We start from the raw sequence: 26,980 nt of genomic DNA, 5'->3' as shown, positions 1-26,980 counted from the left end.
CTAGAAGACAGAGTCAGAGTAAAGATCCATTCAGGAGAAAGGGCTGGAGGCAAGGCTATATATTACACAGGACCATGGAGGAAGGACAACTGATGAGCCACAATGAGAGAAGACCAGGCTTGGCACAGGCAAACCTACAGCATGTGCTAAAGTCAGGTGAGGCTGTCAGGGCAGTTAAGGCTCAGTCATGCACTTTACTTGGCCTGACAGGAACCAAGCTAAACCTAAGTGAGCAGAACACCACAGTGGTGAGCAAGGCTACCTTTATAGAGACATTTTGGGTTGTTTTTACAGGCATGCAGCCAATAGATCAAAAGAAGTACTAGTCCTCTGTACTCAACACTTGTTACATCATGTCTGGAAAACCACATTGCACTCTGGGGCCCGCACTATGAGAAAGAAGTTGACAGATTGCAGTGAGTACAGATGAGGTCAGTCAAGTTGGCATGGAGAGGGGAGCACATGCCCTGTGAGGAAAGGCTGAGGGAACTGCAGTTAGTCAGAAGGCTTGAAATGAAATCCAAGAGTTTTCTTCCAGTACCTGAGGTTATCAAGAAAATGCAGCAACACACTCTACTGAGGTGCACAGCAGCAGGATGAGAAGTAACAGACACATGAAGACATTCTGATTTAAGGGGAAAAAGAGGTCACAGCGACACCAATCAAGCATTGACACAGTTGCCCAGAGAGCTGTGCACTCTCCATTCTTGGAGGTTTTCAAGGCCTTGCTGAATAAAGTCCTAAGCAACTTGATCAGAAGGCTGAAGAAACAGAGACCTCTTGAGTCCTCCCAACCTGAAAAATACAATTCAATTTCTATTGCTTTCATGGCTTTTCAAGTGTGCTGCTAAACACATGAGGCCACAGGAGAATGGAGGAGCTTTGAGCATGCTGAAAAAGTTGTTGAAGAATCTCATTTTCAATACAAGGTACAAGTATAGAAATACTCAACTGAAGTAGTCCGTTACTGAACACGGAATTCTTTAAAATGGGTATGTTTTTTTTCTCCCCATACCTTTCAGGGAGTTTTTTGACATTTTACTTCTTTGTGTACAAACTTCTAAGTCTTTAGCTCTGGTTTCTGTTCTTTAGAGTGGGACTCATTGTACATTGCACTGTTTGCCCAGTAAACACACTCCAGGACTCAAGTGTGTTGTCACACTCTCACTACATTTAAACTGCTCCATCTCTGACTGTTGTTCAATTTTCTGTATATTGATCCTTCCTTTCAGTGCACCCCTGTTGATCTCCCCACATTCTCCAACTTTGTAGTTGAATGTTACCCTGAAATGCATGTTCTAGTTCTACCTCCCAGGTAAACCCCAAAATCAATAATTTACATGGTTCCATTGCTACATTTAAACTTGTCTAGTAATATGCCCTCTTCAGCATTGAAAGCTGACATTTCTGAGGAGAAAAATACTTGCATTTTTCTTTGGAATAGGAAAGATGGATTTCTTGCTGTCATTCGTTTCCTTGATTCCTTCTTCCACTTTTGGCTATTACATTGTATCATCTGCATGGAAACATTGTCCATTGGCACTCAGATTATGTGAACAATCCACAAGCATTCAACGCTGCAATCAGCTGGCTGAGTTAGCTGATAAACTCCAAACCTTGCATAAATTCAGCACTTGAGGCCAGCTAATGCCTCCCCAAGGCTGAGAGAACCACGGCTGGAAACACCTGACTCTATTACCAGCAGAGAGGTGGGTTCAGAGGAACACAGCAGCTGATGGTGCTCAGAGCTCTGAAGGGGATCTGGCCTGGAACTACGCACTAAACACTCCTTGGCAACTGCAGATCTTCCGTTTTGGCTTCATCTGAAGGTATCAAAGCTCCAAGTCTGCTCCAGTGTGCAAACTGAAGTGGAAACCATCAGATTTGTTTAAAAGGCGAACTCTTTAACCAAAATGAAATGTTGGTGAAGGCATAATCTGAGAGTCCTTTTGCTCCTATGGGTGCACAACAGTTTTTTCTTCAGCAATATCTTTGAGAGCTGACACTGTCCTGTGACACAACTGATAACATGAAAGGGGCTCCAGGTGCATTTATGTGGGAAAAAGTGCATTTCAGAACAGTTTTAAACATTTTTGGGGTTTTTCTGTTGGTTTTGGTTTGTTTTGGCTTTTTGTTTGCTGTAAACCAGTTCATTTGTAAGGATGCCGACCACTCTGTCTCGTCTCCACCATTTTTAAGCTGTATTTTATAGACTCAGCTTGTCATCCCACCACAGATCTGCAAGCATCGCAATTCACAAGGGACTGCCAGCAGTCAGCACCCGCAGCCGCGCTGGCACCTCGGCTCGCTGGGAAGCACAAGGAAGGGCGTGTAGGTCTCCGGGGAGGGTGCCAGGAGGATGGTTGGTGCCAGGCGATTTTCAGTGGTGCCCAGTGACAGGCCGCGGAGCAATGGCCACACTTGAACACAACGGGTTCCACCTCAGCATGAGGAAGAACTTTCCATGGAGGCTGGCAGAGCACCGGAACAGGCTGCCCAGGGCGGCTGTGGAGCCTCCCTGTCTGGAGACATTCCCAACCAACCTGGACGCGTTCCTGTGCAACCCGCTCTGAGCGACGCGGGCTTGGCGGGCGGCTGGAGAGGACGATCTCCAGGGGCCGCTTCCACCCCTGGCAAACTGCGGGCCGGGCAAGCGCGGCGACCCGGCGGCCCCGCGGTCCGTGAGGAGGCGCCGCGTGCTGCGGGCCGGGCGGGCGGGCGGAGGAGGCGCTCGGGGCGGCCGCTGCCGCTGCCCCCGCCCGGCGCTCGCGCTGCTGCGGCGGCGCCGCCGCTTCGCTTCCGCGGCGGGGCCGGGCCGGGCCGGGATTGGCCGCGCGGCCGCCTCGCCCCAGAATGCAGCGCATGGCGCGTCATTGAAGAGAGACCATGATGGCGGCGGCGGCCGCGGCGGCGGGGGGCGCCCCCGAGGTGATCGCCCAGCTGGAGAACGCGGCCAAAGTGCTCATGGTGAGGCGGGCGGCGGCACCGCCGCGCCCGGAGCGCCGCCTCGCCGCCGAAGGGGCGCCCGCGCCGGCCCCCTCTCCCCTCCCCGCCTCCGTTCGCGCTGCCCTCGCCCCTCGAGCGCGGGGCTCGGGGCGCAGCCCCGCCGCCGCCCCGTCCCGCTCCCCTTTCGGCCGGGCTCCCTCGCTCCCTTCCTGCCCCTCCGCCGCCGCGCCCGCTCGTCCCTGTGGCCCCGCAGCCGGGGCCGGCCCCGCCGCGCACGCCGCGCCGCTCCTCCATGTGCCGCCCCGGGCAGGCTCCGCCGGTGCCCGCGCCCCGGTGCCCGTCCCCGAGCCCCGCGCCGCCGCCGTCCGCCCAGACCCTGCCACTTGGCCACTCTCCTCCCTGTCCCCCGGGGCCGGGCCCCGGCACCTCCCGCGGCGGCGGAGGAGCGCCGGGAGGTCGCGCCCGTCCCCAGCCCAGCGGGGGCAGCGGGACACCCTGGGCAGCGTGGAAGCGGCCTCGGGAGAGCGCGATCCCGTTCCAGAGTTTTCCTTTAAGCGGAGAGGCACCGAGGAGCCAGAGTCTCACGGTGCTGCCGCCTTGAAGCAAAGCCATTAATGGTGCTTCGCACTTATCTATTTAATTATCTGTACCTGCTGACTATGTGTTATCCTGTTTTCATAATTGCGAGGAAAAGATAGCCCATATGGCAAAGATCAGAAATGTGATGGAGCTGGATACCCGTAGTGACCATTGGTATTAAAGCATCCTAGGTTTGCATCCTTGTAAAAGACTTGTTTGGATGAAAAACTCTGTGTTGGCTGGTATAGTATACAGGTCTTTATTGCAGATCTTCTGTACATGTCTAGCTGAAAGCCTTCCCCACAGGATTTTTCTTACCAAAAAGTGATTCTGATAGAAATAAAGTTTTTAAGGTGTTGCTATTTATGGGATTTTAAAAACCCTAAAGAAATAGTAGCAAGGTTTTTCTGGTATCTATAACTAATTAATGGCCAGAGCCTGAACGATTGTGTATTAATGTCTTGCTGAAGTAGCCTGACTGTGAAATGAGAGGTGATCAGCTTTACTTGTGGGTGTCCCATCAAAATATGCATGTTGTCAGGTCAAAGCCTGAAAAACACTGACTGTATTTCCAAGCAGGACAGTAAAGGTAAATAGCTTGGCAGCAAGCCACTAATCCTTTTAGGAAAATATTTCACAAAATATACAAGCAGTGATGGGTTTCAAGCTTTGAACTGCTTTTGATTTGTACATGCTTTACAAAACATGTCTGTGTAGATGGTTAGATGTTCTGGTAAGGTCTGTGTATCTCTGTTTTAAAAATAACAAATGAAATAATTACTGGGAGAGTTTGACTGCCTGAGGAAAATCAGTGGTGTTACTGTGTAACAGAACACGCGTGTGAAATGAGCTGGTGGTTAAGTAGCTTTCAGTATCCAGCCCATAGCATATGCAGGCGCATCTCCAAAGTCTTCTTGCATCTGTGCTTGAAGATGAAATGTAACTCATATGGGCATTGTTTTCCTGGCATAGCTCTGCTAGCACAGAGGGGGAAAAGCAGCTTACTATGGAATTGAATTAAATAAAAACCTACAGTGGAAAGGCACTGGCCTCTTACGGTAATGTTTGTGCTTCTGTTGAAGAATAGTTGCTGAACTTGCTGGTAAAAACACATCTTGTGTCTGCAAGCACATGGATGTTAAGATCCTTGATGACTTTCTATCTTCTCCCTCTGACAGTGTGAAACCTGACTTATTGTGGTATTTAGCTTTTTCTTCTTTATTCCTTTCCCACAGCTGATTTTGGAAGTTTCATAGACAGCACTAAACTGAGAAGAACTAGTTAGATGGCTCTTACTGAGAAAACTGCATGAAACAGAGATATTCTCTAAAGCTATCCATGAGGGTGAGGACCCAGAATCAGGCTTTAAGCAGGGTTGGCTGTGGAAGAGCTGTGAGAACTGTTTAGGGTTATTTCCCTGTGTTCCTTCTCAGAAATCATCGAGTCTTTGGAGGGATGCAGGAGAGGAGTGCAGCCCAGCAGTTGCTTCACAAAGGTGGATGTGAGACCTCAGAGACTGAAAGAGTTATGAGCTCTGCTCCTGTTCTGTCTCACTAGCAACTGTGCAAAATGAGGGGCCTGATTGTGTTTCAGGACTGCACCTGGGCAGTGATGATCTGAATTCCATCTAGCCAGAGGGCTGCACTGTTTGGTTAAAGGCCTGCTTGGGGATGAGGGCAGGAAGTTCTCTGTGTGGCAGATGGGAGGGGTGAACTGATCAAGCAAACTGCTGGGATCACTTGGAAAGGCATTTATGTAAAAATCTGAGGACTTGTGGGGTGAAGGGTGATAAATCCGGTGCTAGGCTTGGAGGTCGTGAGTCAAGGTTGACACCTTGCAGTGGAGCCATACCTGAAGCAATGGGAAAAGGCAGAGCTGTGGATGGTCTGACAATAGATGTCAGAAGGTTTTAACTGGGCAGGGAGCTGTGGAGGGATTCAACAAGGTTTTCTTGTGACAGTCTGTTGCAGCTGAGACAGTGACAGTCCTTGCAAAATACAGATGGCTAGGGATGCATCAATGTTTCAGCATTTCAAAGCGCTCAGCAGGCAGTGGTGGTGGTTTACTTGATACTTGTCTCGATTTCAAACTGAAATACTGAGCCTTGAGGAGAATAATGGCTTGCTAATAAAAAGACCTGAATGTGTTTAATTAACTGTTCTTGAGGATAAGCATGGATTACTGTGAGCTCTCTAAATCTTTGATAAGTATTTTCTTTTTTTTTTTTTTTTGTTGTTGCTCTGGGTTAGTTGAGTTTTCCTTTGAAAAATTATTTTTTAGATATCAAATAAAGTATGCCCAAGTCCTGATCTCCTAAGACGCTGATCTTTATGGATTTTGCAAACCATTGCCTGGAAACATTCAGTCTTTTCTCTCACCAAGCTCTTCTACAGCTGCGTGGAAATGCTTTTCCTTTGTTACCAGTAATTCCTTTCAACAGGTTCTAGGTAGCTCACGTTCAAAAGACGTAATTTGAGAAAAGATTGGAATTTGTTATAAATGGAAGAATTGTTGTCATTAGCTGCCAAATATGACTTTGAAGCCTGGTGCTGTGACAACTTTATTTAATGTGTGTAAAAGTATTTGCAGTATGAAAATTGGGTACCTAATTACTTTTTAGTAAAGCTACATGGTGTTTTACCTGAAGTAAGATTCCCACTAGAGCTTTGCTGTGAAGTTTCTCAGTGCCATAGACTATTATCCACCTTTGGCCTGTGTGACTTTGGCTTGGTAAAGACCATACATCAACATCTGTATGAACTGAGTTAATTCTCTCCTCCTCCATTTCCTACTGGCACAGTGTCCCCTGGCCATGTATCTCTTATCTATTATGTTCTGTTTTGCTCAGTTGGTAATTAATGCCAAGTATAATTAGTACTAGTTAAGCACTGTTTTAATAGCTGTCTTCATGGATTAAAGAGGACACTGGTTGTATTATTAAGGAAAGAAATGTAAATTTTATCCCAGAAGTGAGAGAATGAAGTATGAAACATTCCTGACATTGTCTTGTTATTGCTGAGAGTTTATTAAGGCAGGTTGAAATTTTTTGTATATGCTATTATCTGACACCTAAATGTGAATTCACAGGTTATTGCTTGTTCACCCCACCTCCCTCCAAAAAGAGGTTCTCTGTTCTTACCTGCAGCTCCACTTTCTCCCTTTTGACCCTGTGCAGAAGGTATTAATATTCCTGAGATGACATAGGAATTAAACAAGGGAATGGATTTCTGTCAGGTTAGTGAGATGTATTGGCTATCTGTGCAGCCATTTAGGTTGCAGAGCTTGCAGAGGGGCACTGAAATTAGATTGTTGGACATGTACAGAGCTGATCTGCCCCTGCTAGTGGTGAGCTGTCAGGTTGGCTCAAGTGTATAATCTACCTTCACTGTACAATTTACTTGCTATCAGACTCTCCTGGTATTAGAAATGCCAGACTTAGAGCGGCACACTGAAAAGAGAAGAGGTTACAAGTTTCAGTAGGGAACATTCCAGCTGGAGAGAAGACAGAAAAAAACCCCCACAGTAAGTGTGATTGGTGAAGGCAGACTGTGTAGGGAGGCAATGGGATCTCCCATCTTTGGAGATAATTAGTATTTGACTGAACAAGTCCTTGAACAACCTGATCTAACTTTGAAAATCAGGTCTTTTTTGGGCAGGGGGTTAAGTGAAGTAGCTCCAGAGGTCTGTGTTATACTGTTCTATGTGGAGTGGCTCTTGGAAAGTTCAAAGAACATTTGAGCAATGGCTTTTGCAGAGGAATTTCATTCTTTAAAAGATTGTAAATGTAAATTTGACTTTGGTCTGTTGCCAAAGGTAAGTGTTGGGTGTGTGTATGGGGTAGTGGGTATTCTCACATCACCTTCTTGTCAGGGTACCACTTAGTTTGCTATTCTGAGGGAGATTTCAGGCTAAAGTTGGGTAGTTGACCGTAGTCCTAAAAACTTCTTTCAGATGTTCAAATAAGCTTACAGATTAAGAACATAAGGGAGCACAGACCAGATTGTTTATACCATCAACTGTGACAGTTTGTATGGTTGGCTCTTTTTGACCTACTTTTCTTGGAGATCAGGCCTGTTGTGGTAAGTATATGAAATTGTCAGGAAATAAACCCCCTTTCTTTTTAGCTAGGCCTCAGAGACCAGAGGGGCTGGGTGCAGATAGGCTTAATTTCTCATTTATAACCAATTAGGCACTAAAGTCTGGTCATATTGAATAAGAACTTTCATGGTTGTGGAGTTGTGAATAGTCTGTTTTATTGAAGCAGCAGATTATAGGTTCTTGTTAGATTGCTGATAACTGCACTAGACCTACAAAGTATAAGTGCATAGCTCTGTGTACAAGTGTTCCCAGGTAAGCTCCAGTGCAGTCATAAATCTTACCAGAGTTGTCCCTGCTTTGGGGAGAGGAGAGGAGGAAAGCCCATTCACTTGTCCGTAGAGTGGGGTTGTATTCTTGTCCTTCCATAGTGGAGAATTTCAAATATCACTTTTATACTTCTTGGACAAATGGATGAATGACTGCAGTTAAAGATCAGTGAGTGCCTGTTGCTGGGGTAGGGGGACAACTGTTTTCTCATTTTCATAGTGGTTGGTGTGGTTTTTAAAACATAAACAAGGGGTTAATAAGGGTCTTTGGTTACCTTAATTGAACCAAACTACCTGTCTTGTGGCTGAAAGACAGACAGCACAGGCATGTGGTGCTTCAGTGTGCTCCTCCCCACGGCTGAGGCAGCAGTGGTGGCATCTGACCCCTGCCAGGGCTTTGCTCCCATCATTGTCTCCCCAGAGGAACTCTGGGGAGTTGCTCCTCAGAGGAACTGATCCAAACCAAGGCTTGTTGTGCACAGTGAAGGGACAGTGAGGCTGAGGGCTGGCACAGAGGTGTGGGTGCTCTTCTGCCCTTCACTGGGACAGCACTGGGCTGTGGGGTCTCTGCTTCAGCCCAGGCATCATCCAGTTGTTAAGCCTCTCTCAAGCCTGAGTGCAAGATGAGCAAGTGGCCTAGCTTGTGGTTTTGCTGAATCAGCCTCATCAATTCTCCACTCTCTCACATTTTGACATAACTATCCAGTCTGTTCTCCACAAAGGACATGGCAATCCTTATTCCTCAAGGAGGTTCAGTTCCTTGTTGCAATATGTCTTCATTGTGAGGCAGTTTTTCCGGCTGTGAAGCATGGCTCATAGTAAGGGTGAAAGGGAGAGATGGACTAGCTCTCCATTTGTTATGGCAGATTGCCTATTGGAAGAAATCAGACAAATGAATCATTTCAGTGTTGAGATTTGTGAAAGTCCTCCAAGTTGTCAACCCTCAAACAAGCAGGATGTGTGCTATTTTATGGCTAGAATAGACAAAACTTCTGCTCAGATGAGTTTTTTCTGGTGGTGGCCTCTAGCTGCTGATTTAGAGAGATCTGACAAGTAAGGATGATCCTTTCTCTAGTGGACACTTTCTGGTTTTTGAATTAGCAATTTCAAAAGCTTGAAGTGTTATCATTTTCTCCCACAAATGCGTCCAGTTGTTTTTGGATTTTTTTTTATTTTTTTTTTTAGTTTATATATATGTTGTTTAGTTCTTTAATATATATATGCATACATATATATATTTACACTACATGCTTGTCTGAGTGTAATGGGGTTTACAAGTGTTGTTGAATAAAAACAATGTAGTTCTTTGAGTGACACCTGCTGTTTGATAATTTAATTCATTTTTAAATTATGAGAAATTAAGTGTTCTGATTTTTCTTCTTTAGTATCCTTTGTGATTTTTATAGTTTGCTATCATATTGCATCATCCAGTCATCTCTTAGCTAAAGGATCTTGTCTTTTTCTCATGTGGGATATTCCCCCACACATCAAATCATCCCTCTGTAATTTTTTAGATTTATGATACTGTTTTTGAATGAACTGACCAGAATTGTGATGTAGATACTTGAGGATTTTAGATGGTTGTATATTTTTGATATTCTTCCGTATTCCTTCCTAGTAGTACTTAACATGGTACTTTTCTTTATTGCCTCAGAGCAGCAAGGGGATGTTTTCTGAGAACAATACCCAAGCTGTCCAGATTAGTTTTTGGAGCAGTACTAAATTACTTAGGAGTCTGTTGTATAGATGTATATTTTTTTCTTCTTTTGCTTAAGAGCTGGTATGGTTGGTGTGTTTTACAGGCACACAGTTGAGATTACAGCCTGGGAGATAAGTACATACATTGTGCACCATGCTAGTGAAACTCTTACCTGGGAGCTGAGAGCAAATGTGCATGGAGTTTATCTGTACTAAAGTGAAGAGCTGAGATTAGAGAAGTGAGAACTGATAGAGGTTCTGATATCTTTGAAAAGTAAACATATGAAATTAAATCTGGTGAAGTGGGATTGTGCATGCTTAGGGTTTATTTCCCCTGACTTTCTCAGAGGGAATATTTGTCTTTTTGAATCACTGTGTTTCACACCCATTTGACATGCCACTGTTGCATTGGCATATTTCTATATTTTGTTCTGAGTAATAGATGTAAGTACTGTATGCTTGCCTCTACATTCATCTGCTGGGGAGCTTCATTAGTCCATAATTCCGTCTGGATTATTCTTCTTCAGGCACTACCTACTGCTGTTTTCACTTTAACCTGCTTCCTAAGAGTCTTATCGTTGTTCTGTTAATCTATGTTCATTAGTTAATTAACAGCTTTCCCTATGGAGAGGTGGAAGAAATCCTCTTGATTGTTAAGTTGAGCTGATCCTGTCACAAGCAGATAAGTAAAATATTCCTTTTCATCAGTTTCTGACAGTTTTTTGATTCTAAAAAGTCTGTCTGAATTAGGTGTACATGAGATCTCTGCAATTTTGATGCATAGTGGGGTATATGAGTGGCATAAACCCATATACGTGTTGGGAGATGTGTACAAGGGAAGGTGCCAGATATGAGCTGTAGGAGATGTTGGTCCTTTGGACTTTCAAGTCTAAAACATTTTGAACAGGAGTAATTGTTAAGATGGGGGGGATTTTAAGGAATGAAGGAAAACTGACAGGAAGACCTACTTTAAATAGTCCCTCTTCTTCCTCTTCCCCGTCTCCCAGAAAGAAAAAACCCCAAACTTTCCTACTTCAGAGACATAACAATGAGTTGCTGGCGTACAGTACTGTCTTTGGCTCTGCTAAAACATAGGATAATAGTACACCCACCTGAATGGTTGCATAGTGAGCTAGATTGGATAGTGAATTCAGGGAGGAAAGAGGCTTTTAATTAAAGTAGTTTTCACTTTGTTGGATTAGAGATAATTCTACTACCTTCTCTGAGATGAGAGAGCTTGCCTATGCTCCTGGAAGAAATTTGGTTAAATTATGTTGTTAAACCACTTAAGAAGTAGCATGAACAATTCTCTTTCTTTTCAAATCAAGACTGACTTTTTTTTTCAGTAGAAAACACATTCAAGTTATTTAAGTTAATGTAGGAGTAAGTAAATAGTAGTTTTTGCCTTTGCTACTTTGTAAGTCAGATAAGTTGGTTTAGTGGTGCCTACCGAATTCAAAATATACAGAACTACAAAAGTGAATATGAAGAAAGGCTAAATGTATATCATGATTTATGCTAAAATTATGGATTTCACTTTGTTGTCATTCAAGCCAGCTGTGTTATGTGCAGCTGTGCAAAATGCTAGAGGCACAGCTGTGGTAGTGTTGAAAATACACCTTATGCCAGGGTCTCTTGAAGGCTTTGTATAATTAATCTGTGGCTGTGAAATCAATGAAGTGCAGAAAGGTGATTTGCCTTGTAATTTTACAGTTTATGATGGCAGTCCCTGGGATTTCAAAAGCCTTGGCTATGGTGAAGAACATCTGCAATTGCAGGCTTGTAAGTGTTATGTAGGGTATATTTTCCCAGGAGCCTAAACCAGCCTAACACCAAGTGGCAGAGAAAAAGCATTACTTGTCTTTTTGGTGGGTTGATTATCTGCTAGTTTAGTGGGCTGGACTGGGTATCAGAAGGACTTGCCAGTTGCCAAATGTGTGTCTAGGAGCAAAGAGGAATTAACATGGCTGGAAGGAATGGAAGATCTCCAAGCACCACAGCCATGGACATCTGGAGATGCAGCCCCTCTTCATGACTGTCTACTTAGACTAGGATCCTGTTGTAATGATGGAAAATAATAATACCAGCATCCTTTACAAATGTGTTTTGAAATCTGTTCATTTGAAGAGCTGCAGAAAAGCTAAGTGGTATTGAATTGGAGTGAGTGGTATGTTCCTCAACCTGAAATACAAAGCTTTTTGGAAATGGGTAATTTGATAGTTTTTAAGACACAAGGAAGTGATTGATCCATATTCTATCACTTCTTCAGGCTGCTTTGGAAGGCCTTTGAATTTGACTTTTTCACATCACAAGTAAATATTCTGAGTGCATAGGTTTTTGCTTCAATAGTGTGTGAATGAGTGCAGGGACACTTTGCTGCAACACATTTTTTGAATTCTGCATCATTTACACAGTATGAAAATCTAGTGGCTGTGTACTCCAGAGGCTGGTGCATCAACCTGTGCCACGGAGCATCTGTGGCTCTGGGACTTAAGCACTGGTTTTGCACAAAGATCGATGGTGCAATTGGATGACAGCCAATGCTCAGTTACACCTTCCTTTATTGCTGTGAAACAATGTTCCAGCTATCATTAGTTGTGGCATTAGTGGTGATGTGCAAGCAGTATCAGAGCTAATAAGCAGCAGAAACAATTGTACGAGCACAAACCACGCTGGCTCATTGAGTTTAGCAGAGCTGCCACCTGTTTTGTGGCAGCACAAGAGAAGTCGTATCTCTGTGCCCTGCCTGTCTGGGGACAGGTGGAAGATACCCAAGCTGGTGATGTGGGGTCAAGTGTCATCCTCTCTGGCCCAGCATCTACGTGTGTCACTTCTCTGCCATGGGCAAGCAGCAGAGGCTCTTCTCCTTTTGATTATTTTGTTCGGCTCTGCAGATAGCTGGTCTTCAAAGTTTTGTTATGAACTTCCCCAGAACTGATCTGCCACAGCTTGGTCTTGTATTGGTGGTCCTGGTATTTACATGGACCCTTAAGTCAGTTGTTCACTCATCTTGCCATGACTTCTCATAGTCACTATTGGTGCTGGCAAACCCTGCCTGCTTGCTCTGGGTTTTGCCTTACTGCTCAGTTGGTTTCCTCTTATGTTACACCCCTCACCTAAAAGCCACATTTACACATTTGTCACTGGTAGATTTCATGAGGACATCTCCACAGCATCTCCATGTGTATGTGTGTACAGGAACTGGAGATCCCCAAATGGGAGCCTGTATCTCTGTTGCACAGGGACTGCAGCCTTGGGCAGGGAAAGGAGTATGTTCCCCCTGTGCAGCTAGCTGCTGGTTTGATACTAGGTGCCTTAAAGCTGAATTGTGTATTGTTGAAGCAGTGGCTGAAAAGTACTGCAATAACCCTCACTTATCTTAAGTGCAATAAGGGTTTAGCATTTTTTCTGCATCATCTTTTTGTTTTGGTTTTTGTTTTGTTTTTCAAGATCTTAACTGTTCACATTTAGTTTAGCTTTTTCATCTCTTGGGCCACCAGCTTCTACTGTTTATTGTGATAATAATATTGCTGCTATTTGACTTCTTTCAACCATAGTCTTGGTAGCTTCCCAGATGGTTGCATCTTGCATTATTACTGAGGAAATGTGCAAAAAAGCTTACAAAACAGGCACACTCCTCTGGTGATGAGAGTATGAATAGTGCTTTCCTCACCTGTCAACAACAGCCACCAAAGCCCAAGCACAAAAACTAATGTGCTTCTTCCTGAGAGAATTAGGGAGGATAAGCTGCAAACCCTTTATTTTGTGAGGTTGTTTTAAGTGGGATTAGAATAGATGTTGAGTAGCTTCAGGATAATGAATTGTTTAGTGGGGAATATATAAATATTAAATTCTAAAATAAAGATAAATTCTGGAGCTAGTATCCTGTTCATTTTACAGTAATATTCACTCTAATAGTGCTGAGAATAAAATATATGATTATGACCTCATTTCTTCATGATATTTTTTCAGTGGAGCCTGAATATGTGGAGCCCTGTGACTGTTCAGAACTTGAGACTTGGCTAATTTGAGCCAGTTTCTTAGAGTGAACTCAGGCATTCATTTTATGAGAGTCCTAAAAATTGCATCTTCAAAATGAAATCCCAAAGTGTTTATGTATGGAATTAAAAAAAAAAAAAACCAACCCAACTTTATCATAGAAAACTCATGTTGAGAAGTTCTCTCAAAATATGTGTAATATATCTGCTCTCCTGTATATTAGAGGATGAATACAGACATATGTAACTTCTTCAGTATCATGGTTCAGGCTCTATTTGCAGGAGTGGGACAAAGTGGTGAAACCTGGTAAAAGTAGTATTCTTCTTACTCTCAAGCATGTACAATTCTAGATAGATTTTTGCTGTTTCCTAGTATGGACAAACTGAGGAAGGACCTTTTTTGATATGTGTTCAGTGTAAATTCATTATTTTTCCTGGGTTTGAGTAAAAGGTTATTCTCTTCACAGAATTAATTTCAATTTCACAATTTCTCTTGGTTTTCTTATCTTCCACATAATGCAGGTTATGAACTTCCTTTTCTGGCCTCTAGACTGCTCCTCTTTTTTTTGCTAAACCTTGATTTCTTGTCTGTACTTGGAAGTGCAATAAACCAGAGGAGTTTTTCACATCAAATTTAGATAAACTTTAAAAACCTCCTTATCTTGCTTTAATCTACTCTTCCTAAATAACCATGGTAGGACAAAATGATTTTGACATTTCAACAAGATTGATGATGGAGGAAGTGCTAAACTCTGAATTTTGGCAGGGAAACTGACTGCTCTGTGTCCTGCCTTTCTTCATTAGCTTGGTGGGAGGAAATGCCTTTTTGGTAGGAGTCAAAGCCTAAAACTCAGAAATCAAAATTCATCACTATCTCAGTTTAAATATTTCATGTAGTGATGGCTTTTGACTTGTGTTTTGGGTTCTGAGGTGCATGGGGGTTACCTACCCCTGTGATGTCTCACTCCACTGTGTGTGCTTAGTGTAGAAGGCTACATGCAAGTAAAAGTAATGCCACCCTTACAGTGATGGGTGGTTATAGCTGTTCTTTCATCAAGTATGATTTGAAACTGGACAATAGGAAAAAAGTAGTAGAGGACACTTCTTCATGCACAATATGAAAATTTCTTCTGCAGCAGGAGAGCAGATGCTGACTGTATTTGATGTGTAGTGAGCCTGATAAATGGGTCATATATTATGTACATCTCAAGTTATGAACTTTTGAAAATGAGTATTGTCATTACCAGCATTATGATTTTTTGTCTAGTAGAAGAGGGATCACAATGGTTCTTTCTTTACTTCAAACTTTGTATTGAAATTCACTGTCACTATCCTGGCACATTTTTAAACTATGTCTGTGCAGTCTTACAGGCACAGAAATGAGCAATAGAGAGGTGAGCTACTCGAATATTTTGATTGAGTTGCAGTAGGATTTCAGAGGCTGTGGATAGGCTGGGATACTATCTCTTGCTGGAGAACCAGGACCAGTCATGGGGATAGTGCATCCTGCACTGAGGTTTGTGGTGTGTTGATGCTGAGACGCCTTTCCTCCTATTACCCATGTATCTTCCATGCCTCCTTGTGGGGAAAGAGAGAAACTGCTGGAATTGGTGGGAGCTAAGGGAGAAGTTTGGATCATTTCCACCTACTTTCTCTTTTTTTGCTTCAGGATAAGGAGGCCAAGCTTGCTCCAGAAGATGATCAGAGGATGATGTTGCTAAATTGGCTATCAGTCAGAATTTATGGCCAGCCACCACCAGCCCTGTGATACCTGAGGAGTAGCTAGAATGCATGGGGGGTTATTTTCTGCTAAATTGCTCATCTCTTAGTAGGAAGATTTTATCTTTAAACAGTGAAACAAAACGGGAGAACAGGACTTGAGGTTAGTGTGGGTGCAGTTATTGTAAGGGCACTTTGACTTTTTGTATCCTTTAGTAACATATTTTTAGGGTTCCTGTGCTGTTGCAGTAGCGATGTGCCATTTTTCCTAAAGTCAAAGTGGGCTGATTTTATTTGTTAACATTAAATGCTTTGAAACAGTTTGGATTTGGAACAATGAGGTTTTCTCTAACTATTCTGTGTATTTACAGTGTTTTTCTTATCTTTGTCCTTCTCTTGCATACTTTGTCACACTTTGTCTTGATTGAGGTTTCTCTGGCCTGCATGGATTGACTTCTTGTTGATTTTTTGGATCTTACTGGCTTCAAGGGACCATGTGGGTTTTCCCATTGCTGTCAGTCAGATGTTTTAGATGAGTTATTTTGCCAAACAGAACTGCAGGTCAGACCTCATTTGTGCTTTGAAATGTTAGAACAGTGAATGTAGAGATTAGACAGTAAATAGAATTTAATTTAAGGGTCTGAACTGTAGCCTCATGTCAGCGTTTGTCTTCACTGTCCACAGCCAAACTACTGTAGGCTAAATGTCCATTATGGGATATTTCTCACATTTAGCTGTGTTGTGCACATAAATGAAGGGTAATTTCAGTGGTGATCCTGTAATAGACTGCATTTGTGGATGAAATTGTTAGCAGAGAAGCAGAATCTCAGTTGTGTTTGTTGCTTACCTTGGAGACAAGTCTCAGGAAATGTTTTGTTATCGATGGTAATGATTTATTTTGTTTCTTTTGTCAATTAATGTATATATATATAGTATCTTATACAAGAACAGTACTAAACTGAGAATAGCTCTTAGTACAAACTACAAGTTGTCTTCTGTTTTAATTGCAAAAGAGTTAATAGTATATTTCAGCTTTGAAATACAAAGCAGAAGTTGATAAGAAAAAAGTAGTCTTTTTTCCCTATTGTTAAGTTTCTGCGTGAAAGCAAGATGTGAGTAGGTGTGTAGGAGGCAATTCCTCCAGCAGTCACACATTTGTTCCAAATATATACTGACAAATACTGGGCACTCTGGGGTTTGAATTATTTAAGTCATAATTACTTTTGGAGAAGATTTTTATTTTTTAAATCGAAGGAGGTTTTTGTTCAGAAAATCTCCACCATGTTGTCTCTAGTGTGGGTCTGGTTGGAAGTTATTTATTGCCTCTTTCTTATCAATCTTCACAAATAATCTGGAGTATCTTTTAAATTAGAGAATGAGTTACTGCTGTAATTTAAATGATTGTTCAAAAAACGAAGTGTTAAGGAAGTCATTGGAATGTAGTTGAAGATTTTTTTGTGCTAGCTAAGTTTTCTGTAGTAACTACTACTCAAAGCTAGGCAGTCATGTCATGACAGATCTGACTGGGACAGCAGAAGCTGCTGTTGATACCAGTTGTCTAAATTCCTTCTGGCCTTGTCCCCAAGCCTAGAATGTCTGATCTATTTGTAAAGCAGTTGCAGAGCTGAGCATCTTCATCTAGTATGAATTGTTAGCTTGTAACATCTGCTTCATGAAAGGACAAGACATCCTTGCATCATTAGGTATCAGTGTCTGCTAGGGAAGTAGGGTGAATGTCTAATTGTCCAGTTCTCTGTGCTCAACCTCTATATTTAATCTCTTTGATTAGCTACTTTAGTAAGACGGGTAACAGTGCTCTTATAGGAAAAAAGCTTATTTGGAGAACTTGAAAAGTGTAACTGCTAAAACTGGAATGAAAACTTGTTATGGCTTGACTCCACATAAGATAATTCAGTCTTGGGGCATGTTGCTTGATATGACTTTGGTAGAGTTAAACTTGGAAATCTCCTTATTCTGAGAATCTGATTCTTTTGTATAAATAGCTTATATGCCAGAACTGTTTTGGGGAGTAATTCTTTCAAGGCATTTTTGTTATTTGAGATGCAGAACTCTGCTTTTAGCGGGTTTTGGTCATCTTGGTAAAGGAGCACAGTAATTTAAAATTTAATTACTTCTGATTATTTAGTTATGTATCAGCTGTAACAATTGGTTACATGAGTGGAGTAATATATTTAGCTGTCCCTCTCCTAAATGCAGTATGTGCACTAGTTTAAAAATATTGCTTACCCTTGTGTTATTTTCTCCCTTTTTTCCTCTTTCTCCTTCTATTTTTGCCTATACTTCTCAGCTATGTTATCACCATCACATGGTGTTCCCCTGCCCATGCTTCTCAAGTTCACTCATGATCTTTCTCCTTTGCATATGCCTCATTATTACTTGGCTTCCCTGGTGCTGGGACATGTTGGCAAGCCATCTGGGCTTCTTTATTCCTTGCTTCTCTGAGCGTGTCTTGCCTGATGGTGGCTGTCAGCAAAGTCCAGACCCAGCAGTGCCATTGCCATCTGTGATGGATTTTGCTTATCCTGGTATATTGATAGAAATCTGTTTCCTAAGTTCTTCCCCATTGGGTTTCCAGGCTCTCTGCAGCACTGAGTCTAGACACCATTCTGAAGAACAAGAAATGTCTTGAACATAAGCCAAGAGTGGGGACCAGGGTTTGGGAACAGTATTATTGTACCTTATGCAGGGAAGGCATAATTCCCCTACGTGTTTGGGAAGGTCGGTTTGGGGAGTTTGTGGTAAATTTTATGAAGTCACACTTCACTAGAAATATCAGATTGTTGTTTCTGCCCTTGTCAAGTTTGTAATGTACTTCACTTGCAGACATAAACATTGCCTTTGGCAAGAAGGGCATCTAGTTCTTGGCCTTAGTACTAGCAGGTACAAGCAATCTGATCCTTTTAAAAAAATTTTTAAACCAAGAAAATTCTCTTAGTAGGCATATTTGCCTTTTTATAATCCTACTAATGTTTAGGCTGTGTTGTTCATAGGGGACCTTTTTTGTAGGTGGGAATACTGTGGGTGTCAGCTTAAAGCACTCCAGTGTACTCTCTCTGTGTTCTCCCAAGCAGCAAAGTCTGGAGGAGTGCATGACTGTTCTTTGTGACATGCTAATTTGCAGATTTCCCCCAGTGTAATTGTAGGAAGATGCTGACTTTGGTTGTATTCAGTGCTGTCTTGCCATAGCAAAAGTGAAAAATCAAAATTTGTCATAGCAAGTTTTTTTTCCTGCAAGGATTGAACACTGCTCACCCCATCCTTAGTTGTGTTTATATTTGATTGTAGCCAGGAATTTCCTTAGAAAATTGTGATGCAGGAGTACTAATGCAAGCTGGTTAACTCAATATTTAAAAAAACTACTCTCTTTTTGATTTTAATAATAGTGCCACTTAAATGGTAGAAGTTGTTACTTTTGAGATACTATCAGTGTCTTAAGCAATAAGTAATATTCTCTGGAATCCACATTAATATTAGAAGAAAATGCTAACCAATCAGCTTCAACAAGGTGTTGAAGGTATTGAAGAGGTCAAGATTCATAGTCAAAAGCCTATTCAGTCTTTTTTATTGCCCTTGTAAAAAGACAGAATTTTTTACAGTGAGGGTGGTGAAGCCCTGGCACAGGTTGCCCAGAGACATTATGGGTGCCCCATCCCTGGAAATGTTCAAGGCCAAGCTGGGTGGGGCTCTGAGCACCTGTTTGTGTGGAAGGTCAAAGTGTCTCTGCCCATGGTGGGGAGTTGGACTAGATGGCCTTTAAAGGTCCCTTCCAGCTATTATGTGATTCTGCAGTTCTATTCTGTGATCTAAAACTGTTAAGAAAATAATGTAACTTCTAATATATGATCAAAAAATGTTATGTTTTGTATATCTGTGGTATGCACATTTGATATCTGATTGGCATGAAACAGCCAAGAATCTCTTGGGAGGGTGGGATTTGGTGCATTTACTTTTTTAAAGCAAAAGATCTCTTCAGATAAGAGGAAGGAGCTAAAAAAAGCAGACTTCAAATGTGAATGTGGTGTTACTTCTGTGGACAAATACAACCTGACTTCAACTTTAATCATAATGACCATGTTGTGCTTGCAACCTGTTTGCTTCCTTTTTGTCTATTTGTATCTATTCTTTGTATGTATTACTTTTGCTTCTTGTCGCTTTCCATCCTGCCAAGTAAGTCATAATTACATTGTATTTTTAAAAGGCATGTTACTGAGGTAGAAAATGCTTGTATGAAGCAGGTGTTTTTAGGTAGGTATGTGTAGGTTCAGTTCTTCTGTATACATCTAACTACTATTGAAAATAAAAGAAAATCCCAAAGCCCTTATTCTTTCCACTTGTATATCAACAGATGTTTCCTAGTCATGTGTGTACTTTCCATGAGATTTGGTCTCCCATCTTCTCCAGTTACATTACTTTCCTAGGAGTTGTCAGGGCTTCCAGGTACCTTTACTGGTCCTGCAAGTGTTAGTGCTAGTCTGCTACAGTGTTTCTAGTCTTTTTTCAGTTTCTCTTTCCTTTGGGTGGATAGCTGCCATTTGAAACAGTAGTCCTGCTGGATCCTGTTTGTGGGTCCCACTGCATCTGATCCTTTTCAGTATCCAGATAGCTTTGGTAATTGAAAGGTTGTAATTTTGTTTATAATACTGTTTCATATAGGAACTCTCTTCTTATGGGACAGTAGCTTGTTATGCTTGTTATAAAATCAGAAAGATGACCATTGTTCTGGGGAAGTTTTTATAGGTAACTTGCAGGACAAAAGAGAACAGATGGTTAGACTTAATGTCTAAAGGAAAGTGATACAGCTGCAAATAGTTTCAATATGCCAAAAGAACCTGCTCATTACCTTACTTTGGGTATGTTTCTAACCCTCTTGTGCCAAGGAGGTGCTGGACACCAGGGTACAGGGCTCACTAAGCCAGTGTTCTCATAATGTGAAATTTGCACAGAATATGTATATGCTGGCCTTTTCTTTAAAGGAAAAACTAACTGGACATTACTTTCATTGTACAGAAAAATGTTGTCTGAATGCAGTAAAGGCAGTGGAGTGTGAGCTTTAAGCTCCCTCTGGTGGCTTTGCAATATAGTCCAAGCCTTAACTGTTGGACTTGTATGCTCTGGACAGTTTTGAGAGTCCAAGTTTGTAATGCATTGTAGGAAGATGCTGACTTGGGTTGTATTCTGTGCTGTCTTGCCATAGCAAAAGTGAAAAATTAAAATTTTAGCATGTTTTTTTTCCTGCAAGGAATGAATGCTGCTCACTCCATCCTTAGTTATGTTTATATTTGATCATGGCCAGGATTTTTCTTAGCGAAATTATGAAGTTATTATTTAATTATTGTAATTGTAAAAATTAATACAGGAATGTGATATGCCATGTGCCTTTCCAAAGTGTCAGAGGTCTTCTGTAACTGGACTTCAGAGAAGTAGAAGAGCTAAAATAGTATAAAGCAAGAGGTCTACTTTCTAGTTTTTATAATTGTAAAGGAGATATTTCCCATAAAACTTCTCTGGTTGTTTTTTTTAGTGGTGCTGTAGTTTACAGCTGATATCCCTAAAAGTGTCCTTAAGTATTACAAAGCAGTGAAAATAGATAGAATCTCTGTATGGCAAACTTAAATATATTGTGTTAATGCAAAATTATTTTTGGATCAGTTAGCCCTGATTTGGTCTTCTTGCTCCAAGGATGTGAATATAAATGACCCCGGGCTTGCAAAAATTATGCTTTGTCACACCCAAAGGATACGTTCTATCGTGGCTGTAATTAGGGAGGCTTCATGGCTCTGCAGAGCTGTGAACTGCAAGGCCAATAGTGGTGAAAGGGAAATGTCACTCTGCTCCTTTTCTCCCCATCATTGCACTGGCTCTCGCACTTATCTGGCTTTTTTGATGCTTATTAGAGTAACAAATGTTAATTCTGGATTTCCCCTCTATCTTCTTTTGTGCACTAGTTGATAGAAAGTATCACAAAAAGAGGTAACAGTACCATGGAGGTGGGACCAGGAAAGGAGTAGGACCTCTCCTTTTGGTAGCAGGAAGTTATTAAAATAAATCACTTGTCTCAATAAATTAGATTCTTAGTTCTTGTGAAATATCATTGGGCAGAGCTGTGTATTCCTTGAGACTTAAAACTATTCCCAGGCATTGCACAGCAGCAGACTGTGGATCAAATGCACCTTGAATGATAACTGATGCTGAAAAAAAACAGCCTATCACTACCCAGTATGTCTTGTACTGTGCTGGTTTAGGCTTTTGTGTTGGGTTATGGTAAACCAGACTGATCCAGATGAAAGAATCTGGGATGATTTTTGGTAATAACTTCCCCAGTCTGGTTCACCGTGCATTTGCACAAAGGCTTGCCCATACAATGAGAGGAAAAATTGGGAACTGCCTTTTTTTTAGTTGGTTTTGTTTATTTGCCACAGCTCTGACTGAAGTGTTTATCAAGTTGTTGCTGTGTAGGTCATTCCTGCATGTTTGATAATCTGCTTCAGATATTCTTCTGGCATTCTGTACAGCTGGTTCTATTGCAGTGAATGTAGCTGGACTCCATACAGAGGAGAATGGTCTTTCACACTGTAGAAAACATAAACAGCTGTTCCCATTAGGAACAGCTACTGCTGCATGCAAGAGAGCTGAGTTTACACCACAGAAATGTCTGTTAAATCAGATTACTTGTGGCTTATTTACCGGAAAATGTTTCATTTATATTAGAAGTGTTGGTCTTGATGCTAAGGTCTTGATGCTTTTATTCCCAAAGCAGTGGATATAAATTGTGACTGAAAGATAGGTGGCACACATGTTCTTCTCAAACTGCTGGGGATAGGGCTGGAATGTAGAGTTTGGAAGTTCAGCTGAAGTTCAATAACCTGTCACCTTGATCCTGCTCTGCAGTTTGGATGTGATCTTCCACACATGATACATGTGTGCTTGTTCCTTTCTCAAAGGTTAGCATCAGTTTTGTTTACCCTGTTTGTGGTATCAGTCAAGAGTGTGTGTGTGTTCAGATAAATCCCAGACAGCAGAACTCAGAGAATACTAGTGGGAGAAGTGGAGAGCAGTGTGGTGCTGTGAGCTGCTGATACTTTCTGCGTGGCTGGTTTACCCTGTAGGGCAGTGGTGAGTGTTGGGGTTGCTCAGTGAGGTGAGGCTGCAGTGCAGGCAGCTTCTCTGCTCTGTAGGCACCTCACAGGGGTCCAGGTTATGGCATGGTTTCATGCTCTACCTCTAGCTGATTTTCAGGTAGATACCACCCTGGAGCTGGTTTTCAACAGGAGAGCAGCAGGTGTTACCTGAGCAGCCAGAGTGCCCAGGATGTCATGGGGTGGGTGTGTACAGGGTGTAAGCTGAGGAACCACCATAGCCATTCCCAAATGGACTTGTCTCTTCAATTACACCCAGTGCTCAGGATGTCAACTTTAATATTAAACACTAGAGGGTAGTATGTTCCTGTGATACTTTATTTTAGAACGTATCTGTCCTAATTTTTAAATCCCCTGAATTTATTACGCAACTAAATATTTTAAAACAAATGTGGAACTAAAGAGAAAATAGTGCTTTGCTTCCAGGACTGTAAGCTTGCTTAGAAGCATTTAGTGATGTGCAGTGGTATTTTTGGTCTGAGTAGAAAAAGGATTGGTTTGAATTTAGATCTGACTTCTAATTTTCTTTGGAAACATCATTGGGAAACTATACTTAAATTAATGATTCTTGATATTCACACCTATGTGCATGCAATGTAAATACAGAGTGGTATGTAAGAGGAGGCAGTGCCTGAGAGCAAGCAGTTTTGCCAAGAAATACTTGGTTGTGGTGTTTAACAAGGCAAACATAAATTCATGACATTGCTCTTAGTATATTTTTGATCAGTGCTTGGACAACTTTCTTTTGTTCTTTCAGGCACCACCTTCCATGGTCAACAATGAACAACGACAACATGCTGAGCACATATTCTTATCATTTAGAAAATCAAAATCACCATTTGCTGTTTGCAAACATATTTTGGGTAAGTTTCAAGAAATTTAATTAGGCATGTAAGTTCTTTTATAACTGAACTGTGCTGTTCTTTTGCAGTTGGGACTATGAATATCAGTTTTGATTGCAATGAGGGGTACTTTTTGATGGAGGGTGAAGCCTATTACTGCCCTTTGGTTTTTTTCTGTCAGTTTCAAAGCTGGAAGGTGTAACTTCATGTAGCCAAGTTCCTAAACTGATTTAATAGATTTTCTGTGCAACATGATTCTTATAATACTAAATAATCTGTGCAGCTGCCAGTAGTATGGTTGCTTGGCTTTGTGCTTGTTTTCCATTAAATCAGCCAACGATGCAATTTTATGCACTTCTACCAGATTTTGCATTGGTAAATGCAATGAAATGAGAGTTTATTTGCAGTTGAACAACTTAGTTGCTGTTGACAGCCCAGCTAGGGGAAAAGAGGAAAAAGCTAGAAAAATTTCTGTCCACCTGGCAGAAGCAAGACAGTATTGATTTGAAATGTTGTTTGATTATACCTGTGGAGAAAGGGAAGGGGCAGATACCACCCTTCATTTTGATTTTTAATGTAAATGTGGTTGTGTAGCAAATTTTAGAAGAGAAATGTTTTTACAGGTGCTATATAGAGAGACTTATTAGAGTTTGGCAGCTAGATCTGAAAATCACAGGAGCAGTTAAGATGAGAGATTGCTGCTCAGTGCTGTGGTATTGACCAGATGTGAATGCTGGGGACAGGTGTGGGGGAATTTCAGTGAAAACAGACCTGATGGGGGAAACCTCAAAGTTTGTGCAAAAGAATGCCTGCCAAAACCACAAAAAGCAACTTTTCTTTTCTTTTAAAGAATTTGCCAGAATGAACAGAGAAATATTAGAATTATGTTGAAAATATTTTCATACTTAGTTCATTCTACAGTATTTTTGACAGTTATTTCTAAATTTACTGGATTAGAGACTTACAATTTATTAATATTATGATGCCAGTATTGCAGTCCTACTCTGATGTTATACTGTGATACATAGACCAGGATGTACTTCCTTTCTGACATCTACTCTGCAAACAAAATTTTTCTCTACAAATGAGTTTCTTCTGGGTTTAGTATATTGTAATAGTACTCCATCTGGTTTGGAATACTGCAATCACACTTTTTGCTTGATGGGTCAGCAAAATTGATGCTTCTTGTTTTCACATTGATTGTTAGAGAAAATTAAGTGGAAGAAAACATCCTTAAGTGACTTGGCAGACCATTTGGATCTAAGGATACATTAATCATCAATCACAAATGAATAATGAAATTTTATGAAATATCAAATGTGGCTGATTGGAAGGAATATGATGCTGAGTTTAATGCCTTTTGGATGTCCAGAAATATTACATTCTTAAAGTGTTCATATGCTGCCACCATTGAGAAGTCAGTGTGTTTCCACCTGGGGCAGGTTTTTCATGAGAATGTAGGCAGTTATGATGCTGAGACCTGGAGCTTAGAGACTTTTTCAGAACTTTGTGCTTCCTCAGTATCTGTACAGTCTGGACTGAAAGAACAGGTAGTTAAGATATGGGACTTAAGGAAGAAAAGGTGGGGATTGTGAAATCAGGCAGTGAAACAAGTTGTTCATGATGAAGAATAAAAGACTTGAGGTGTATTGAAGGGATGTGTGCAGGAAGGATGGGCTGGAACCTGAGGACCAAGTAGATGGCTTTAAAAAGAAGCAGAAAAAAAAATGGTCAAGACGGGAACAAGAGTAGAGGTAGAGAGGGATAACAAGGATGATGTCATTTGTGGAAAGAAGAGTGTGTGAATAACACAGGGAGAATAATGGAGAGGGTGAGCATGTGGAAAAGGGGAATGGCCACTACTATGTTGTTCCTTAGAAACCTGGAGCTGAACCCAGGAAGCACCAGGCTCTGCATTCTGCTGTAAGCTTATAGCTGTCCAGTGCACTGGCAAAACTTGTTCTTCCTTTCTTTAGTAAGTTCCTATGGTGCTCAGCTTTCCCTGGGGGCTGCAGGTCTGTGCTGTCAGTGATCACAGTTGTGCAGCTGCAGGACTTGGCACAAAAGGGAAACTCTGTGCTTTTTAAATTATATTCTTTCTTTTGTATGTGTGTGAGCTTTGTACAGTTAGAAAAGCTGTAGACCGTTCAATTCAGGAGTAGATTGAAACATGGTTTATTTTGATTTAAGCATATTTACCTGTGTGAGTTTAGCTTTGGAGCTTGATTAAATTAGTTTGAAATATTTTAGCATATTAGCTGCTGTTCTTTGATATAGAGCTTGTGTATAAAGGAAATTTATATTATAAGCTTGTGTGAATATAATTGGGTGAAGAAAGTTTGTTTTGTAGTAATTTAAAGCCATTCATCTTGTGACTGAGGTTTTTTCAAACAAACACAGTTTTTCTAGTCCTGGCAGGTCAACCACTATAGCTCAAACTCTGCTTCTTGTTTGGGAATTTTATTTCATCATTTCATATTTTATGCTCTTGCCACCCTGTGGCTGCACCCTTTCTGAAAATTCTTTCTGCAGAGCTCAGAATGTTTTGAAACTGGCTTCTGAAATATTACCTGTTATTTTCAAGTTAAAAATTTTAAAAGCAAAGGAACAACAGTAATAAAAATCTCTCTAGCTTTCTAGCATAATAGAAATTATATTCATATTCTGGCATGTCTCTTTAAATTTTACTTTGTAGTCACCCAAGCTGTTACCTTTCTCCATAATATAGTTATATGCTTTCCTTAGTGCATCTGTATGCATAGTAATCTCATATTTAGATAATAATGGCAAGTAATTCCTACACTGTCAGAAATTACATTTTGATTAACTCAAAATAATTCTGGAAACTTGAACACAATGTAGAACACTTTAAATACACGGCAGTGTAAAATTTGTGCTTGGATAATTTAGCACAAATGTTATCTTTAAGTGGATTTGTATCTTTTTATTAACTATTAAATACATGTACTTTTATGCACTATTGATTTCAAAGGTAAACACAGAAATATCCAGCTTTGACATGCTTGTAAGATTAATCACTTTTATTAATTAATCTATTGGAACTAAATCTGTCATCTTGTTTATTTTATTCCCCTGTTGTGTTAGCATTCTTATTCCTGTTCTTTGTACAGCCTCCTGGTGCAGACAACTTTTCTCCTAGGTCACTGACTTGAATAATACTGGCCAATTTGCTAATTGAGTTATTGATTATTTCTCCCCCTTTTGAGTTGCAAATTCCTTCTCTGTTTTCATAGCAACAGTATTCTATTTAATAAAAAATTATAGTAAATTCCATTAATTTTTTTTTGGAAACACATTCAAGCTGAATAGATGTCTTCTAATACTCATGTTGCCTTTGTGTTTTCCCACAGAAACTAGTAAAGTGGACTATGTCCTTTTTCAAGCTGCTACAGCGATAATGGAAGCAGTTGTAAGAGAATGGATTCTCTTGGAAAAAGCTAGCATTGAGTCACTGCGAACATTCCTTCTAACATATGTCTTACAAAGGCCTAAGTAAGTAGAGAAAACATACCTCTGAACATGTAGGATTCTCCATAATGTCTAGGTTATCATTTTTATTTTCCTGGGTAGCAGTGCAACATCATTTTAAGAATAATTTGTCTTCTAATCTCGGCAGTTATCTTTTGTCAGCTTTCCCTTATGAATTTACACAAAAT

General features: G+C 41.1%; 1 protein-coding gene across 1 annotated transcript in view; it reads left to right on the top strand.

Annotated features, from left to right (window-relative positions):
- Positions 1-2,814: 2,814 nt before the first annotated feature.
- Positions 2,815-26,980, top strand: part of XPO4 (exportin 4) — a 79,122-nt gene continuing 54,956 nt past the window's right edge. Inside the window, exons 1-3 of the mRNA XM_079307895.1 lie at positions 2,815-2,967; positions 23,219-23,324; positions 26,675-26,816. Coding sequence (XP_079164021.1) covers positions 2,887-2,967; positions 23,219-23,324; positions 26,675-26,816 — 329 coding nt within the window. The 5' untranslated portion in view covers positions 2,815-2,886. The remainder of the gene's footprint in view (positions 2,968-23,218; positions 23,325-26,674; positions 26,817-26,980) is intronic.

This window comes from Erithacus rubecula, assembly GCF_903797595.1.
Source record: "Erithacus rubecula genome assembly, chromosome: 1".
NCBI classification, from domain to species: Eukaryota; Metazoa; Chordata; class Aves; order Passeriformes; family Muscicapidae; genus Erithacus; species Erithacus rubecula.
This window is presented reverse-complemented; position numbering and strand designations above follow the sequence as displayed.